An 18,212-nucleotide genomic window follows, 5' to 3' on the forward strand; every position below is an offset into this window, starting at 1 on the left:
AAGTTTAATACTAGTAAACTATAAGTCAATTATAAAACTTACGTGGTGGTAACAGAATTAGAAAAATAAAAAATATCGACTCACATACCAGAGCTAGCTCTTTACATACTTCAAAATAAAAAAAATACATTAACTGTATAGTAGGTGAGAGAAATAGAGAAGAAAAAAATTAGAGAAAAATCTTACATGCATGGTACAAGGGATGGGAAGAAAAAAAAACAAACCTCATCTTTTTCTTATACTTATACTTATCAGCCAAAATTTGAATTTTCAACTTTAAATTTGAAGTTGATTTTGAGATTTTTCGTCGAAATTTATTTTTCGGCCTTTACTTTTAGATCACTGAAAACACGTATATAAAAGTTTTATTAACAAATAATTTATTGTTTGCAAATATACCGTTTGGCTTATTTGGAGCCGAAAGCTGAGAAAAAAAAAATAGTGAATTCCAAAAGCGGTTCCTCAATTGTAGACGTCAGAGGGAGGCGCGTGTCACTGACGCGTGGGCCCCACACCAACCACGTCAGGGCAGCCGCCTCCTCCTCCCTCATCGGTCTCCTCTCCCCCGTTCCTCCTCTCCACGACTCCACCCCTCCCGACTCCGCCTCCGCCGCCGCTTCCGATCCGCGGCGGCAGCCGGAGCTCGGAGAGAGACAGGCCACCCGCCGCCCCCCCCTCCTCGCCTTCCCTGTGCGGCCTCGTTCGCCGGTGCGACGCGCCATCCCGGTCCGCATCGGGCTCAAAGGTATATTACTCCTTCTTCTCCCTCTTAGATGAGCCAATCCGGGCTTAGGTTTGATCCCCTTCCCCTCCAATTAACCTTAACGAGACAGGTTCATGGATTTATTTGAGTAGCAGCAGCAGCAGCATGTGAAGATTGGAAAGAATTGCGGTTCAATAGAAAGGATGGATGGTTTCTTTTTTTTTCTTCTTCTCCTCCTCCTTTCGTCTAGTGTGTTCGATTAATCTGTTTCAGGTCAAGACTTAATGTGCGCACACTCCCTTTCTGAGTGCGCCTGTGTGGACGATTTTGCCGACTTTTTGGCATATCATTTGTAGGGATGCATGTTGGGTGGTCAAAACTGCAGCTTTTATGTGTTTGATTGTTGATAATGTGAGCATGTTCTGTAATCTCGTGCCGAGAGTGGTTATATATTGGCCTTTGTGTGGTAAAAGAAAACAACTGGAGTGTTCGATCGCTTTATGTTAGGGTTCATAGGGGGTAGACGCCTGCTAAGGATGAGAGAGGGACCTAGGGTTGGAGGAGACTAATTCTGATTCATTGCTTAATCCAAGTGACGATACGATTCATCCAGTGGCGGAGCCAGAAATTTTCTACGCCTAGGGCTTAAGTAGGGCTCACCTAATAGGATATTGGCTTTCTCAAAAAAATCCATGGTGATTTAAAAGGATTTAGGCAAGTTTATGGAGGCAAGCCTAGGGCTTAAGCCCAAGCTGCCCTAGGCTTGCCTCCCCCCCTGGATTCATCCTTATATAGATGGAGGGAAGGACCCAACCTAATCCTATCCAACCAACTGAGCTACCGTAAGACGAGGGAAGGCCTCGACCTCTCGGCCCACTGCCCATGACACTTTATTTGATTACGTATTAGTAGGGCAGCAACAAGGCGGCAAGTGTACAGTCATCAATTTGGCATCTCATGTTCTGCATTCAGTAGCTTATTCAGGAGCTAGTTATTGCCGTTATTGACCAGGCGATGGCCTGATGCCTTGATGGAGTGTAATTATTTTGTCATTTCTTTCCATTTATGGAGTTGCTGCACGTCACGTACGTTAGGATGACTTTTGCTTCTAATGTGATGCTCTATACATGTGACTAATGATTTGTATGCTGACCCTGTTATTATAAATTCAAGTCCTACCTGTCCAGTTGCCTAGCAGCCACCTGTAGATCTCTACGAAAGGATGTTTGGCGCCATTATACATAGTCCTTTTATTTTACTTTCTGTGAAATGCTTTAGTGGAACATCTCCATTAAATTCATTTAATGACAGGATGCCCTTTGTGTCTGTTGCTTGTCATTTTCTTAATCTGTTTACTCCAATAATGTGCAACTGCGCATTAATCTGCCATGGTATTCCTTTTTGGACACGCTGGCCTGATATCAGCATTTTGCCTTTAAAAAACCTACTGTGAGTTTGCACGACTCGAGTACTTTACAAATATTGATACTTGGATCTTGAGCCGTGCGTTATAAAATTCACTACCTTTCTTGGATCAATTAAGATCATGCCACAGTGAGACTAAACTAGATAGTGGTAAATGTTTGTTTGAAGGAATACAATAGGTGGAACTGTGGAAGCACTGTATAGATACATCTTTAGAAAATATGACAAGGTATATATTTAGTTACTGTGGCGTGTGTTCAGTGAGGTGACTTTAAAGTTTAGATGTATAGCCTTTGCCTGTTATTATTGTTCCTGCAAACAGCTACGAGTAATTCCATAGGCCCAAAGTATCCACATAAGCATTTAATGGCAACTTTTTTCCATGTTGAGTTATGCAAAAGTTACAAGGTCATGCATGTTGCCATCATGGAACATTTCTCATACTTCTATCGTGCGCCATGTCCATTATTTGTGTGTTGCCTGTGTCCTACATTATGTCTAATTCTCATTTATGTTGATGGACTTTTCCTTATGCAGGCAAAGGTTACTGATGGATCATGATAGATCTAGAAGGCATAAATCAAATACTTCCAGAAAAAGGCCACATTTCAATTCTGATGACGGAAAGAGGAAACGGCTAAACTCAAGGCACGATGATGGAACCATATCTTCTGAGCCAATAGAAACCATTTACAGGATACTGTGTCCGGTTAAAAAGATTGGCAGTGTCTTGGGAAGAGGCGGTGATATTGTTAAGGCACTAAGAGACACAACTAAAGCAAAGATAAGGGTCGCTGATTCCATTCCTGGTGCAGATGAGAGAGTAATTATTATCTTTAACTACTCAAGTCAGACTGAAGAAGCTGCTCAAAATATTTCTACTGATGGATTTGAGGACATGAAGCCTCATTGTTTTGCCCAAGATGCCCTGTTGAAGATACATGACAAAATTGCAGCAGATGAAGATCTCCATGCTGGAATTGTTCATGAAAAGTCTGAAAATGTTGATGATGTAATTGCTCGAATTTTGGTTCCAGGAAATCAAGTTGGCTGTCTTCTAGGAAAAGGTGGCTCCATTATACAACAGCTACGAAATGACACTGGAGCAGGGATCCGTGTCTTACCATCTGAAAATCTTCCTCAGTGTGCACTTAAAAGTGATGAATTGGTGCAGGTAACTTCAAAAAACTTATTTGTTATCTTTTGTTCCAACTTGTTTTGTATCCGTAGTTTCATTCATACCAATGTCCTTGAGTAATGGTATCAGTTAACTTGGTTTGTGTTCATTCGTTACTCGTGAAAAACAAATCACTCAGTATGGCATATATCAATCCTTGTACTACTATCTGAGTTTCTTGTCAATATGCCCTGTTAAGCTCTTGAATGAACTAAGTAATGGAACTTTTTGATCTGGCATGGAGTTTTTACCTCTCTTAACTTTTTATCAATATGCCTTTTTTTCTTAATGATATGTAATTTCATGTTGCAAAATTGCAATGTAATACCATGATGTGCATCAATGGAAGTATGATTGCTTTGTCAATTTGTTGTTTTTGGAAATCACTGTCACTTGGGCTTATGTTATTTCAGATATCTGGATCTTCTTCCCTTGTAAGAAAAGCTCTCTATGAAATATCTACTCGTCTGCATCAACATCCTCGTAAAGACAATCCACCTCTGGAAGAAATTATAGATGCAAGCACACAAAGGAAGCATCAGGCTCCACCACAATTACCACATGCAAATCCAATGTTGCCACACCTGCATGTGGATCACTCACCACAAATACCCTTGCTTGATCCATATAGAAACAGGCCACTGCAGTATCATTCTGCTGAAGCTGAAGAGTTCTCTATTAAAATTCTGTGTGCTTCTGAACACATTGGTCAAGTTATTGGGAAAAGTGGTGGCAATGTTCGGCAAGTCGAACAGCAGACAGGTGCTTGCGTTCAGGTTAAAGAAGTTGGCAAAAATGCTTCTGAAGAAAGGTTAATTGTTGTTTCATCTCAGGAGGTAATATGCAGATGATTATTCCAATTGGCATTGCCTTACCATTTTTATCATGAGTCTTTACAATATTATATCCTCCTACATTTTCTTTCCAGATTCCAGATGATCCAGTGTCTCCAACAATTGAGGCGCTTATTTTGCTCCATAGTAAAGTAAGTACACTTGCTGAGAATCACCACTTGACGACACGGCTTGTTGTACCATCAAACAAAGTTGGTTGTATTATTGGGGAAGGTGGAAAGGTAATTACTGAAATGAGAAGACGGACTGGGGCTGAAATCCGAGTCTACTCAAAAGCAGATAAACCTAAGTACTTGTCTTTTGATGAGGAGCTTGTGCAGGTAATTTATTTGGCCATACCTACACCAGAGATCCATATATTACCTTTATAACTACAGTTTTTACTTGTTAACATTTCATTGTGCTTTTACATTTGTTCCAAGCTTTCAGGTTGCTGGGCTTCCAGCTATTGCAAGAGGAGCCCTGACAGAGATTGCTTCGAGGCTTAGAACTAGGACACTCAGAGATGGAAGTTCTTCCAATAATCCGACACCTTTTGCCCCTTTTGATGGTCCTCCTGTTGATATCTTGCCTAACAGGGAATTCATGCTATATGGACGATCTGCCAATAGTCCCCCATATGGAGGGCCTCCTAATGATCCACCATATGGAAGACCTGCCATTGATCCACCATATGGAAGACCTGCCATTGATCCACCATATGGAAGACCAGCCATTGATCCACCATATAGAAGACCTGCCAATGATACATCATATGGAGGGTTGAACAATGATGGGCCTCGTGATCCTTACACTGCGTATCCTGTAGAGTACTTCTCTAAAAGAGAGTACCCTAGTGGAAATAGCAAAGTTACACCATCTGCTTCATACGACAGATATGCAGCAACTACTCGCTTGCCTAATAGAGAACTGCCCTCATCTATTAGTCCTGGTGCCGATTATATGTCCCGCCGTTCTTATCTTGACCAAGTACCTACTGATAGGTACTCTAGTAGGGGTACACTACAATTAGGCCTCTCGAGAGCTGGGAATAGTAATGTGCAACAATTAGGAATCACCAGAGCTGGAAATTCCAATGCTTATGATTATACCGAGGTACATTTCCAATGCGTTAGCTTGCCTCTTCTTTGCAAATGGCCCTCGCCTGATATGTTTCCATTAGAAACATGAAACCATATATATGACTGTTGCATTATGTCTATTTTCTTCCATGATGGTTCAGATGTCTGAAAAAAGGACCAAAATATTCTAGAATATGTCATGGTGATCCAAATATATCCTTCTGTCTTGTGCCCACTCTAATATCTATCATTGGTAACACTATTCAATTGTTACGATGTTGTTGCAAACCCTAGATTCAGTTATTCAGCTGTTCTCTGCTGCTGTTGCTTACCAGTTTTCTTAGTTGGGTGTTGATCTTTTCTCATTTTTTATTTCCTTGTTTCCTGGTTCACCTGATGCCTCTCTGATGCATCTGAATGTATATTTTTGTTCTCTTCAGTGCTTAATAGATTTGAATTTCATTCTTTTCAGGCCGCTGAGCAGATCCATGGACGTGAGGATTACCGAAGACTGTCAGGTCTCACTGGGTATGGCTTATGCAAACTGAATTTTTACAGGACACAAACGTGAATTTTGTCCTCATAATCATTGAGTGATGATCTCTTTGCAGGTATCCAGGTGGCTCCGTCGAATTTCGGATTCCAAATAGTTATCTGGAATCTGTCATTGGAGCTGGTGGTGTCAATCTAGCTGAGATCCGTCAGGTATAGCGTATGCGAAACATCACGCACTATGCCCAGTCTTAACCATGCCCCAATGGCCTCCAATAGTTTTCCTCATGAAAATCTCCCCTTGATCCCAGATCTCTGGCGCGAGAGTGAAGTTGCACGAAGCCCATCCCGGTTCTTCCGAGTCCATTGTGGAGATCCAGGGCATTCCGGATCAAGTGAAAGCCGCACAGAGCCTTCTGCAAGGCTTCATCGGCGCAAGCAGCAACAGCAGGCAGGCGCCCCAGTCCTCTCGCATGGCCCATTATTTTTAGTAAGCTGGAGGACATTCGCAACAGGGGGGTCACTGCACAGCTGAGTTTGTTCTTCAGTTCAACTGCAGAAAATTGCGGATCGGTTGCCATAGTTGCTAGAACGGTACATAGATGCCACCTAACTGTAGTGAGCGGCATAACTTTCATATTGTGTTTATCGACTATCTAGTTGATTTTAGCGGCAAAAGCTGTACTGCCCAATGTTGTCTCTCCTTTTGTTCATGGATTCAGACTTGTGACTTGATTACTTGTAGTCCTTCATGGATCAGACTGGAGTAAAAAAAGAAAGAAGACATGGGTTTAACAGGAAGCTCAAAACGGTGACAGTAGTAAAATAAAAAGGGTTTGTTCACTTTATTTCCAACATCAACCTTACCAACATTGGGCAATACCAAATCTTGGTGTTACCCAATGTTGGTGGCATTGAATATGCTAGTTAATTTGGAATCTCTCTGAAATCTGGTAGTGTTTCTGAGAGGAAACTTCCGGAACATCTAAATTTTGGTAGGGTAAAGATGTTGAAAGTACAAATTTAGTTGGAGACCCTATTAAAATTTGGTAAGGTCGAAAGTGGTAACGGAGCGCAGCCCAAAATGCTATTAGCAGTGAAGCGGTGGAACTGGAAGCTTATGCAGTTGGACAGAGGCTGCAAGCCCCCAACTGAGTGATTATGCCATAACAATTACTTAGCATTATCAGGGAAACTCATTTTCCCATCAAACTGAACCTGTATTGATTCTCTGACAACGAGTACGCTAGCAGCTGGTTCAACGCTGAATACTACCCCAGTCCCCAAATATAAGTAAATCACATGCCCCATTTGCGCTGATATTTACATCATCTATAAATAAACACATACATAATATAAATGGTCTAGAACATCAGGAGTACAAGTTAAATAGTGACAACAATCACCAGCAGTAAATTGAAAGAGAAAAGGTCAAGTGCAATGCACCGAATCAATCTGTCATTCCCAGTGCTTTCAGGGAAATCAGTCTTCAAGCCGCTTCAAAGTCTTAAAAAAAAAAAAGAAGTCTTCAGGCCGCTTCTTCTGCTCTGCATCGATGTACAAGGGAGCAGACCAAAACGATGCATCAAATTGAGCTAGAAAACTCAAAACAACTAACATAAGTGTTCTGAAATCATATACATCCAGATCTCGTCGCTGTGGCAAACCTTCCACACGGAAAGAACATGATGCGTCTTCTCAAACCGCGGACATACATAGATCACTTCACACAGGAACTGCAGAAGTTACAGGCAATTCAGAGCTGATTGATTCCTTTCTCCATCAATGCAACAGGTCAACTGGATATCCACTGCATGAAAATTTCAAGCAAAGAAACAGTAGAATAAGAATTTTATCTGTAGATCTAGAACAGTACCAAATAAACATTCCCTTCACTCTCTGCCGAGAGAAATTGTTAGGCATTCTTCAACAGTGCATTTAACACAATTTTTTTAAAAAGAAAGAAATGATCTGTTCTTTGCAGACACAAAATATAACATGGCCAAAGGAGCTTCCACTAGCATTCAACTTCATAGATACAATCAGTTAATCAGAATCATTGCAACAACCCTTCTATATAAGATTTACAGCTATAATCTGTAGGTCAAAGACCATGCACCAAAAAACATTGGCCTATAGAGGCAAACAAAAGATGCTGTCATGTTTTCTGCACATCACATCTACTGAGAAGATAAATGGACAAGCCCTTGTAAACTAATTTAATTGCCAGCAAAATGCAGTAAAAATAATCAGGGTTGCACTTCATCAGGAGATAGTTCCGTGAAAAGGAAGAAAGAGAACTGCCCGCAAGAAGACTAAATTCAAATATAAAAACATGAATATTTTATATTTCCTAGTATGCAGAGTAGGACCATATGTAGAACAATCATAATTTAAAGCATGAGATTTTAAACGTAAACAGAAGTCACCGACATGATTATCAGCAAGATAATACAATACCAAAAAAAGACCCCTAACCTATCATAATATAGGGCTGAGACTTGAAGTAGTGTAAACACACAATATCAACATAATCAATAAAAGACCAATATGATCACTTTAGGATAGGTAAACCCCAGCCCTGCCTACCTGCCCTTTGTGAAGTAGCTTCCTAACTGTAGCATTTATCCATTTTTCCTAGCAACCCCTGTTCTATAACACTTCCATTTACTTGTACATCCAATCATCTGGCACTAAACCATTAGCTGAGAGAGAAGCAAACAAATCCTTGGCTTCATCCTTTCTGCCAACTTCAAGCAACGCACCAATCGTAATGTTAAAGGTCCTAGTTTCAAGCTGCAACTCCAACAAACATAGCTACTGAAACAAGCGAAGTGCATCATCAGTGAGATTGTTTTTGCAAAGTCCTTGACGGATTATGTTGCACGTGCTAAGTTCAGTCTCTATTCCTCTTTTAACAATCCTGACGTAGAGCTCTTTCGCAGCAGCTATTCTCCCTGTCTGAAACAAACCATGCAGAATTGTGTTGTACGTGATAATATCAGGAATAACACCATTGCTCACCATCTCTATGAAAAGAACCAACGCGTCCTCCATCCTACTACCTTTACAATATCCATTAATCAAACTGTGGTAAGTAACACAATTAGGTTCCACCCCAACTGAGACCATGCCAGGGAGTAATTTCATTGCTTCATCCATCTTACCGGCTGTTAACGACAAAATTTGGTAATATCAGTATCGGAAAAGGGGATTAGGTTGAAGTGGAGACGGAGGCGGAGATCGATTCGAGAACCGAGCAAAAATCGGCTGGAGTCCGAATCGGCTACGATCAGGATCAGCTGGGTCCGAGTCAGACTGGGTAAGCCGATACAGCCGATTCCGACAATATGACTTGGTGTACAACATCGGGTTGAGTTGATATGCTTCACGATGATTGCCGTGCATGGATAGAGTCCTGGGAAGGTAATTGTATCTATTAATTAGGATATTTTATATAATTTCCTTAGAGATATGCTTGGGCAAAAGTCTGCCGCAAAGACTTATGGTATCTTAGAGTTTGTTAGGGATAAGAGTCGTGTCCGGTATGGACATATCTTGTAATTCTCGGGTATAAATAGACCCGAACCCTATGTAATCGATAACACACGTTCAATAACAATCTCAGCGCATCGCCACCCTTTTTTGCTTTAGTTTTATTTCGACGAGTTCTTGCTTTCGGGTTGAGCTGCATCGGTTTCGATCTTTAACAAGAGGTAAAACTTGTTATGGCGGCTTGCGTTCTCGGGATTAGTGCTTCCATCTTTATGACACTCTAATCTTGTTTATGTAATTCGTCGAGTTATCATATATCTTACATAATCTTTGGCAATATCGTTATCTAACCTCTAATCGGCTAACGTCTGTTACTAGAAGGCAGCCGATTAGGTTAAATACCGACGTTGACTTAGATTATATAGGATATCCACCACTCTATGACATATCCAACGGCTTGATTGTCTAGATATTATCCTTCTTTTCATACTTATAGCTGCATCAGTTGAGTTTGATCTTATGAGTCGTAATTAGAATCTCAATCTCTAGTCTGTCTTTGGTTGCCGATTAGGGTAGTATCGGGGTTTCAGCCGATCTTACCTGATTTAACTACTTTTATCCTATATGCTCGATTGACATGTTAAATCTGCCCTTTATATTAAGATATTGCTGCATTTAAGTATATTAGGCTTTTGTTTAGTATATTCTACTTGCTTTAATATCTTAATATAGAGTAGTATCGGAGTATCAACCGATACATGCTAGATCCATCTGATCGGCTATGCTATGAACGTATATAATCTCATTATTAATATATATTTCGATCTAAGTGATTCATACTGTCTCGGCATGGAGTCCGATCTATCCCAATCACTTGATTTAAGTATATATCGATATAAGGACTATATATTGTTAATATCTACAGCCGATCGAATAGATTTAGTCCCTTCTTATTTATTAATGACTGCCGATCGATGCACATATGACATCGGCTCAAAGATAAATGATATGTCATCGGCACCTAGCCGATCGTCTATCGTTTATGGATTTAACCGCGGTTTCTTTGTCTTTGTTTCTTGTTGATTGCAGGATCAAATCAATTGGCACGCTAAGCATACCCGAAGGCGAGTTTTGGACCTGCACTGGAGTTAAGCAGATCTCCCAGGCCTCGTGTTTTACGTCAACACCGGCTAGGCAATATCCACTGATGAGTGCATTGTATGTAATGACATCAGGCTTAACACCAGTATGTGCCATCAAGTCAAAGAGTTTTTCAGATTCTATAACTCTCCCTTCTTTGCAAAAATTATAAATTATTCTACTAAAGAAAATGGTGTCTGGACAGATGCCTTGATCCAACATTTAAAAAATTAACTCCTCAGCCTTCTCCCATTTGTCACAGGTACAAAAACCATGAATTAGGGGGGTATATACAATGATGTCAGGGGTTAGTCCTTCATTGATCATCTGCTTTAAGGTAAGCACTGCATCGTATACTCTGCCTAGCTTGCAGAGTACATCTATGACTGTTCTGTAGTTCACTGCATTCGGACTCAATCCTTGCTGCCTCATTTTGCTGAATACAAGCATCGCCTCATCTACTTTTTCTTGTTTAGCGTATGCACATATTAGAATGTTGAATACATGATGATTAGGTTGGATACCGTTCCATACCATCAAATCCAGGAGATCATGCATCTCAACAAGGGCTCCTTTGGTAGCATACCCCTGAAGCAGGGTACAATAGGTAGTAATATCAGGCTTTAGGCCACACTTGGTCATAGAATTGAAAATCTTTCTAGCTTCCGTGCATCTTCTGTTCTTGCAAAGATAATCCATCAGCAAGTTACAAGTAACAACATCTGGTTCGACACCATCACTGCACATCATTTTGAGAAATCCAATAGCCTCTGTCAACTGCCCTGAAGAGCAATATCCGTGCACAATACTATTATATGTCCTGCAATTAGGCATGACACCATTCTTAACCATGGTGTTAAGTACCTCCATGGCCTTGTCCATAGCTTGAGCCTTGCATAAGGCAGCGATAATAGAGCTGTAAGTCACAACATCTGGCAAAATCCCCTGGTCAAACATTTCATGGTATGTAGCGTAAGCTTTGTCCGGATCCCCCTCTTTGAAGAAGCCATTGATGACGGTGTTGTACAACACCACATCAGGTGGGCAGTCACCTCCATCATCAGGCATCATTTGGAGCAGCTCGAGAGCTTCTTGGCTTCTGTTCTCATCACACAGACCCTTGAGAAGAATGGTGCAGGAGAAGACATTTGGTATGCAGCCGAGCTGGGTCATTCTGCAGAGCACTATGTCCATTGCGTCGCTCGTCCTCTTGTCGGCACAGAGGCCCTTGAGCAGAGGAGTGAAGGTGATGGCTTCCACTCTAAATCCCTTCTTAATGACATTGCCCAAGGCCGCGAAACCGAGGTCCAAGCGGCCCGCCCGGCAGCAGCAACCGATGAGAACGCTGTAGGTGTACAAGTTGGGAGTTACCTCGTCGGCGCCGGCTCGGGCCATGCGGTTGTAGCGGGACACGGCGGCCGCGGGGCTGTGACGCGCGACGTCGTCGAGGGCGCGGTTCAAGCCGTAGATCGTGGCGCCCTTGCCACGCCGAAGCAATTCGTCGAACACGTGGCGTGCGTCCTCGGCGCCATTGCCCCCCGCGCGGCCCCCTCGCCCTTGGATCGAGCCCTCCGAGCCAACAGCGCGGGAAGCGGCGCGGCGCGCCATGCCCGCCCTAGCTGACAGGTGCAGCAGCAGCAGCAGCAGCAGCGGCGGCTGCGAGGCCTGACTCCCACACACAGGCACACGTGCCCAGTGCGAAGCTCGCCGATCCGCGCCGTCCTCTGATCTGCGCCGCCCAGATCGAGGCCGCCGCGGGCGCCTGGGGAATCTCAACCCAACCCCAGCCCCAGCAGGAATCTCAACGTGACACCTCCCCCGGTGACGCGGCGAAGCAAATCCTCTTCCTCCTCACTAGGAGTATGCCCGTGCTAACGCTACGGTGACAACTAATATTACAAATGAAACAACCAAATGACAGCGACACAATATATGCTTCATCAATGGTACATAGAACAGATAGTTAGGAAAAGAGCGATAGAGTTATTAGAAAAAAATTAATCAACATGCATCCACAATATCATCTAAGAACAAGCCGTCCCTTGCTATGCTATAATAAAGTACAGGTATTGCTCCTCTCAAATACACAAAATAATAAATATCTAAAATTAGCTTGACTTAAGCCATCCATTTCGCCTCCTTCTGCAGCATCTCTTCGGTCTGAACAAGTAATTCGTTCGCCGCCGATGACATGGCGGCCGCCGGAGGGAAGAGATCGGGGCGGCGGCGTTGGAGTGCTTTGCGGCGAAGGAAAGGAAAGAAAAAAGGAAAAAGTATGAATTACCCCCTGAACTTTTGCGGTCGACCGAATTACACCCCCGAACCCGAAAACCAGACATTTTTCATCCCAAACTTTCAATACCGGACGAATTACCCCCTCGATCCAATCCAGAGCGGTTTTGTCCTACGTGGCGTACACGTAGCAATCCAGTCAGCATTTTCTTTTTTTTTTTAAAAAAAGTGGGACCCACATGTCATACGAAGCCCCTCTTACTCTCTCTCTTCACTCTCTCTCTCTCTCTCAAAGGGCAGTGGCAGGAGGTGGGCGGCGGCGCGAGCAGTGGCCCACCTCCGCCGCCGCCGTCTTCATCATCCCCACCTCCGCCATCGCGACCACCGCCACCCCCACGCCGACGAGCACACCGCCCGCCGCCGCGCCGACTTCCTCGCCGCCAACCGCGCCTGTCGCGCCCGCCGTTGCCGGTCGCGCCGCCGCCCACCTCCTGCCACCGCGCTGTGTGAGAGAGAGAGAGTGAAGAGAGAGAGGATGAGGGAATCCGTATGACATGTGGGTCCCACAATTAAAAAAAAAGAAAATGCTGCTGGATTGCCACGTGTACGCCACGTAGGACAAAATCGTTCTGGATTGGATCGAGGGGGTAATTCGTCCGGTATTAAAAGTTCGGGGTGAACAATGTCTGGTTTTCGGGTTCGCGGGTGTAATTCGATCGACCGCACAAGTTCAGGGGGGTAATTCGTACTTTTTCCAAAAAAAAAGAGGAGAAAAAAATTGGGGGAAGTTGGAAGCCGTCGCGGTAGGAGTAGTCAGTCGTTTGTGTTGTGTGATCTTCTAATCTATCTATCTATCTACCCTATAATTCACCAACTCACTCTTACACCTACGTTACTCATTCATCAAATCCAACGGACCAGAATATCTCCCGATCATCTAACGGTCCAGATCACTCCTCCTCCCCCGCGTGCGTGTTCTCTCCCCAAAACCCGCTCCCCTCGCCGCCTCGCCCGCTCGCTCCCTCCTTCGCCCAACCGGCGTGCCTCCCCCACGTACTCCCCCGAGCAAACCCTAATCATCGCACTGCCTCTCCGGCGCCTCCATCCCCTCCTCCTCGCCGTACTGCCTTCACATCGTCGCCGTCGCTCCTCCTCCCCCTACTGCATTCCTCTTGCGGCCGTCACCAACGCACTCTCCACCAAATCCCTATTGCTCAAAGGACGAACAAAAAGAATTAGAGCGAACAAAAAGAATTAGAGAGATGGGGATTGGAATCAAGAGACAGATCAGTAAGGACCGACAAGCCAGATTCGTCGACAGATCACAACCGATTTTTGGGTTTGATGTCTTCCATTTGATTTTTGGCGCTCCTCCCTCCTTGCTCCGATCTGGCCTAAGTGTTGCCGCCCGATTTTCGCGGTCGATCCCGGCACCAGCCCCTTCCTCCGGCCGTGTGTGAGTCCGACATTCCAAGTCCCCGCGGTCGGATTTCTCAACCCCGGCATCGGCCTCGCACTGCAACAAGGTAAGTTATTATTGGGATGTTTATATCTGAAAATTCAGATAATTTCTTTTGAACTTCATTAATTGCTTGGTCAGCAACATAGCCCAGGAAACCAATTAAATTGATACACATGTTGTGTGCTCTCTTTAGAGATCACCATCCAAATTGACATCCAAATTAAAAAGAAGAATTTAATTATCTAAATCATGATGCCAATATTGAGAGCTTCTTTTACTTTCCGTTGTATACATTATTCTGTGATGTGTACCGAAGGTTATATACCTCAATTCTGGAATTGTGCTCTATTGAACCACTTGTATTCATACTGTAGTTTACCTTGTGTCGTTTAAGTTTGTCTTTGCATATATTAATGAATGGCATGCTTGCACACACACGGAAAGTTCTGATTTGTGCATGCAGTGACAATTTTTCCCTTTAAAAAGTCAAATTTGGTTTACATTTTTATTCATGACACCTAAATATGTAAAATGTCGTGCATTAGTAATGTGCAAGCACTTTCGATGTATTGTCTAAACTCTAAAGGAACAACTTACCAGTTTATTAGTGAATTCCGGTTGCCACAGAGCATGCAAGCCTAGATGAGTACATGGAGAAATGGTTTGGACTGGATCAATACTGGGCATGCAACAAATTACTGCGACAGCACGGGCAAAGGTTAATTAAGCTTGCCTTGCGTTCTTTACTGAATGGTTTATGCATCTGTTTAGGTTTTATGATTACAATTTTGAGTTTGCAAATGTTTCAGTAGTTTTACTCAATGCCCTGTAACCAATCATGTATTTGATCCAATTTAGTAATTTACGCAATTGAGTTTAGAATAGTTTCACAAATCAATTCGGAGTCAAACTATCAATTGTTTTTGGTGTTTCAGGTCTTCAGACTGAAGTTTCAAAGTAGCTTCATCAAATTTTTGAAAGCTTTCAGAGTGATTGTGGAGGTAGCCATCTTTGCCCTCCTTGTTTCAGGATTGAGTATATGAGAGACTGAAGTGAAGGAGGATTTGTGCATGAAAAATATTGCAGAATTACTTAGTATAGAATTACATACATAGTAATAAAATTCTCTAAAAGATAAGAGTAATCTGCTTCTCTCTTTCTTGCAGTAGCCTTTGGAACTAACACTACTATCAAACGATTAGCTCTACTAACTTTCTTCCTTGCAGGAGGCACAATTAGCGGTGCATCTCTCATGCTCTGTGTTACTTCTTTTGATAAGATAAACTACAGTGAGAAATTATTTTCATGATAAAATGTGCAAAATTCCATATGTAGACTGTATTTTGCTTCATACTGTTTTGCATGTTCAAGAATTAATTGTATTGTTATTTACTTCCTCAAGTCATAGAAAAATCCTTATATGAAAAAGGAATATGACAAATTAAAGAAAGCGTGTTATACAAGACCATATTCATGCTTCTATGTTAATCTTGTCAATATTGGAAAGCCTGGAGGTTAGTGCTAACTAATATAATGCCTTTTTCACTCTTACCGAGTTTTGTGCCCTTGCATCTATTATAGATTACCGAGATATACTGAACAATCAGTATTAGAGTTTGACCAGTTCAAAGGGCAGTGATGTTGATATTCAAGGTAGAGTATATGGAATTTTATCTGCTTGCTATCTTTGCTTTCCTGTTTGGCATAAGCATCTTTAAATCATTTTCTGCAGCATGGCCTAATTAATAATTTCTTTCGCTGATCAGACAAGGATTGATTACCTCCACATAAAAACGCAGACAAGTCTAGGCTTTATGTGGAGTGCTCCATGGTTACTGATAACTCCAATGCTAACATATCTTCTGAAGATGTTGATTTTTTGAAATGTAAGGTATATTTCAGTCCCCTTAGCTCTCCGAGATATGTTGTATGGCACAGTGAAAAAGCATCTGATGAACTCACTTCAGATTGTTTATTTTCAAGATAGCTGAACGCCTGAACCTTCAACTAGACTCAAGTATGAGTCTGTAGTAGGTTTCAAAAGTGAAGGTTTTATTATAGACTAGAAAGAGTTACTTCTTATTTTACAGTATTCTGCTTTGATTGGTATATATTTTCCAGTGCAACAGAAAAGTGCCTCAAACCACAATGTGTTTTGTATATATATAGCTGCAGCTTTGATTTGAGACATTGGAGAGTCATGATAGTTTGATCATTAACCACATTTTAAAAATGTAAAATGTATAAAATATACAACATTGTAATTTTACCCCTTGTGACGCGGGTTCCACGTGCACACAAATGGTTTCTCTTTGTTTATTTGCATATTCCACATAAGTCCTCCATATTTAGTGATTCATTGGTTCATAAATTACAATATAAATGCAGAAACTTTAGTCATATATGTGCATATAATTGTAAGTGAAATGACAAGACATGTAATTTTTTGGGCAAAATTTAGCTATATCGGCTGTTTCCCGTTGTTTATTTCTACACATAGATGAAAACACCGATCAACTGACTTTGATTACGAATGTATTAAATGAGCGTCAATTTTAGTTCAGAGGTTCATTCGTTAGTCATCCAAGAGAGTCCACCTTGCTTATCACAGAAGTTTATCTTCAAGTTATGAAATGACCAATATTCTTTTTTGTGTAAATACAAATAACTACAGTGATAATATACATTTTGGTTGTTTTGTAGCCTTGTCCAGATAATCAGGACCACATCAAGCGGAATGGATGGCTTAAGTCAAGCTAATTTTAGATATTTATTATTTTGTGTATTTGAGAGGAGCAATACCTGTACTTTATAGCATAGCAAGGGACGGCTTGTTCCTAGATGGTATTGTGGATACATGCTGATTAATTTTTTTCTAATAACTCTATCGCTCTTTTAGCCTAACTATCTGTTCTATGTACCATTGATGAAGCATATATTGTGTCGCTGTTATTTGGTTGTTTCATTTGCAATATTAGTTGTCACCGTAGCGTTAGCACGGGTATGCTACTAGTGAGGAGGAAGAGGATTTGCTTCGCCGCGTCGGGGCGGGGGGGCGTCGCGTTGAGATTCGTGCTGGGGTTGGGGTTGGGTCGGACAGTCCGTGCACCGCGTCCATGTGTGACCGGTACTGGTACCAGCTCCAAATCATCTGTAGTGTTCGGATGCCCCTTTTCCATCCTCTATACGAAAGTTGCTTAAAAAATCAAATTAATCCATTTTTTTAAAAAAAATTAGCTAATACTTCATATAGACATATATATGAATCTAAACATATATATATATGTATAGATTCATTAACATCTATATGAACGTGGGCAATGCTAGAAGTCTTATAATATGAAATGGAGGGAGTAGTACTTAATTAATCACGTGCTAATGGACCACTCTGTTCTCCGCACGTACTGTTCCTAGTTGGGAACTAGCAACTGCGAACACACCCTCAATTCATACAATAGTTATATGTAAAGGTATATCTTACACTATTAATATCTGGTCACGCCTGTTATACGCACATTGCGTCGTGAAATCTGTGTTGCAGCTGGCTACAAATCTGTAGCCCGCTACTTATCTCTCTCTTCTTTTATCTACTCGATATGTGTTTATAGCTGACTTATAATCTAATATTCTACCTGCTCTAAGGTGGTGTTTGAAACTAATGAAGATGAAGATGAAGATTAAATAGATGTAACGTAAAACGAGAAATTCATTAGCACATAATTGATTAAGTTTAAGTTATTACAAACTTGACAAATTATTAATTGAAAAAAATTCTAACGGAAATCGAGATAAAATCTAAATCTCTTTTGCTACAGCTATGTATCTAGGATTTTTTTATAAGCTGGATATTTCTAGCAACATAAATTCATGATATATATCTATGACTACCTTGATAATATTTAGATAATTTATTTTATACACATTTCAAATAATTTAAATTTTAAATCACATTAATGTATAAACTTTAAATTTACCGTGGATGTGAAATGGGATAACTTTAGACGCACTTTTGGGTCAAATTGACGTCCGTTTTCGGGTCGAAAGTTATAGGATGATTTTTTTTTTTGAGAATTACACAGTACAACGCAGACACTCACAACGCACGCACACTCATCCCTATGAAAGTACGCGTGCAAATCCTACCCCTATGAGCATCTTCGAAGACTGGGCC

At 41.7% G+C, this 18,212-nt stretch overlaps 2 protein-coding genes and 1 pseudogene across 2 annotated transcripts; 1 reads left to right on the forward strand and 2 right to left on the reverse strand.

Annotated features, from left to right (window-relative positions):
* Positions 1-580: 580 nt before the first annotated feature.
* LOC4348996 (KH domain-containing protein At4g18375) lies at positions 581-6,555 on the forward strand. Its single transcript, XM_015758101.3, has 8 exons — positions 581-745; positions 2,666-3,302; positions 3,719-4,141; positions 4,234-4,479; positions 4,589-5,254; positions 5,693-5,748; positions 5,832-5,925; positions 6,024-6,555. Exons 2-8 carry the CDS (start codon positions 2,679-2,681, stop codon positions 6,201-6,203), a joined length of 2,289 nt encoding a protein of 762 aa, XP_015613587.1. The 5' UTR covers positions 581-745; positions 2,666-2,678; the 3' UTR covers positions 6,204-6,555.
* Positions 6,556-8,260: 1,705 nt separating this feature from the next.
* Positions 8,261-8,995, reverse strand: LOC4348997 (protein Rf1, mitochondrial-like; annotated as a pseudogene).
* A 1,505-nt stretch (positions 8,996-10,500) lies between these two features.
* On the reverse strand, positions 10,501-12,158 carry LOC112936679 (protein Rf1, mitochondrial). The gene has a single exon (XM_026020991.2). The coding sequence runs from the start codon at positions 11,953-11,955 to the stop codon at positions 10,570-10,572; it is 1,386 nt and encodes a 461-aa protein (XP_025876776.1). The 5' UTR covers positions 11,956-12,158; the 3' UTR covers positions 10,501-10,569.
* Between the last annotated feature and the right edge of the window lie 6,054 nt (positions 12,159-18,212).

This window comes from Oryza sativa, chromosome 10 (genome assembly GCF_034140825.1).
Source record: "Oryza sativa Japonica Group chromosome 10, ASM3414082v1".
NCBI classification, from domain to species: domain Eukaryota; kingdom Viridiplantae; phylum Streptophyta; class Magnoliopsida; order Poales; family Poaceae; genus Oryza; species Oryza sativa.

Coding starts and splice junctions, on each gene's coding strand:
- LOC4348996 (XM_015758101.3), top strand. CDS start 2,679: ATGGATCATGATAGATCTAGAAGGCATAAATCAAATACTTCCAGAAAA. Junction 5,255..5,692: donor ATGCTTATGATTATACCGAG/GTACATTTCCAA, acceptor CATTCTTTTCAG/GCCGCTGAGCAGATCCATGG. Junction 5,749..5,831: donor AGACTGTCAGGTCTCACTGG/GTATGGCTTATG, acceptor ATCTCTTTGCAG/GTATCCAGGTGGCTCCGTCG.
- LOC112936679 (XM_026020991.2), bottom strand. CDS start 11,955: ATGGCGCGCCGCGCCGCTTCCCGCGCTGTTGGCTCGGAGGGCTCGATC.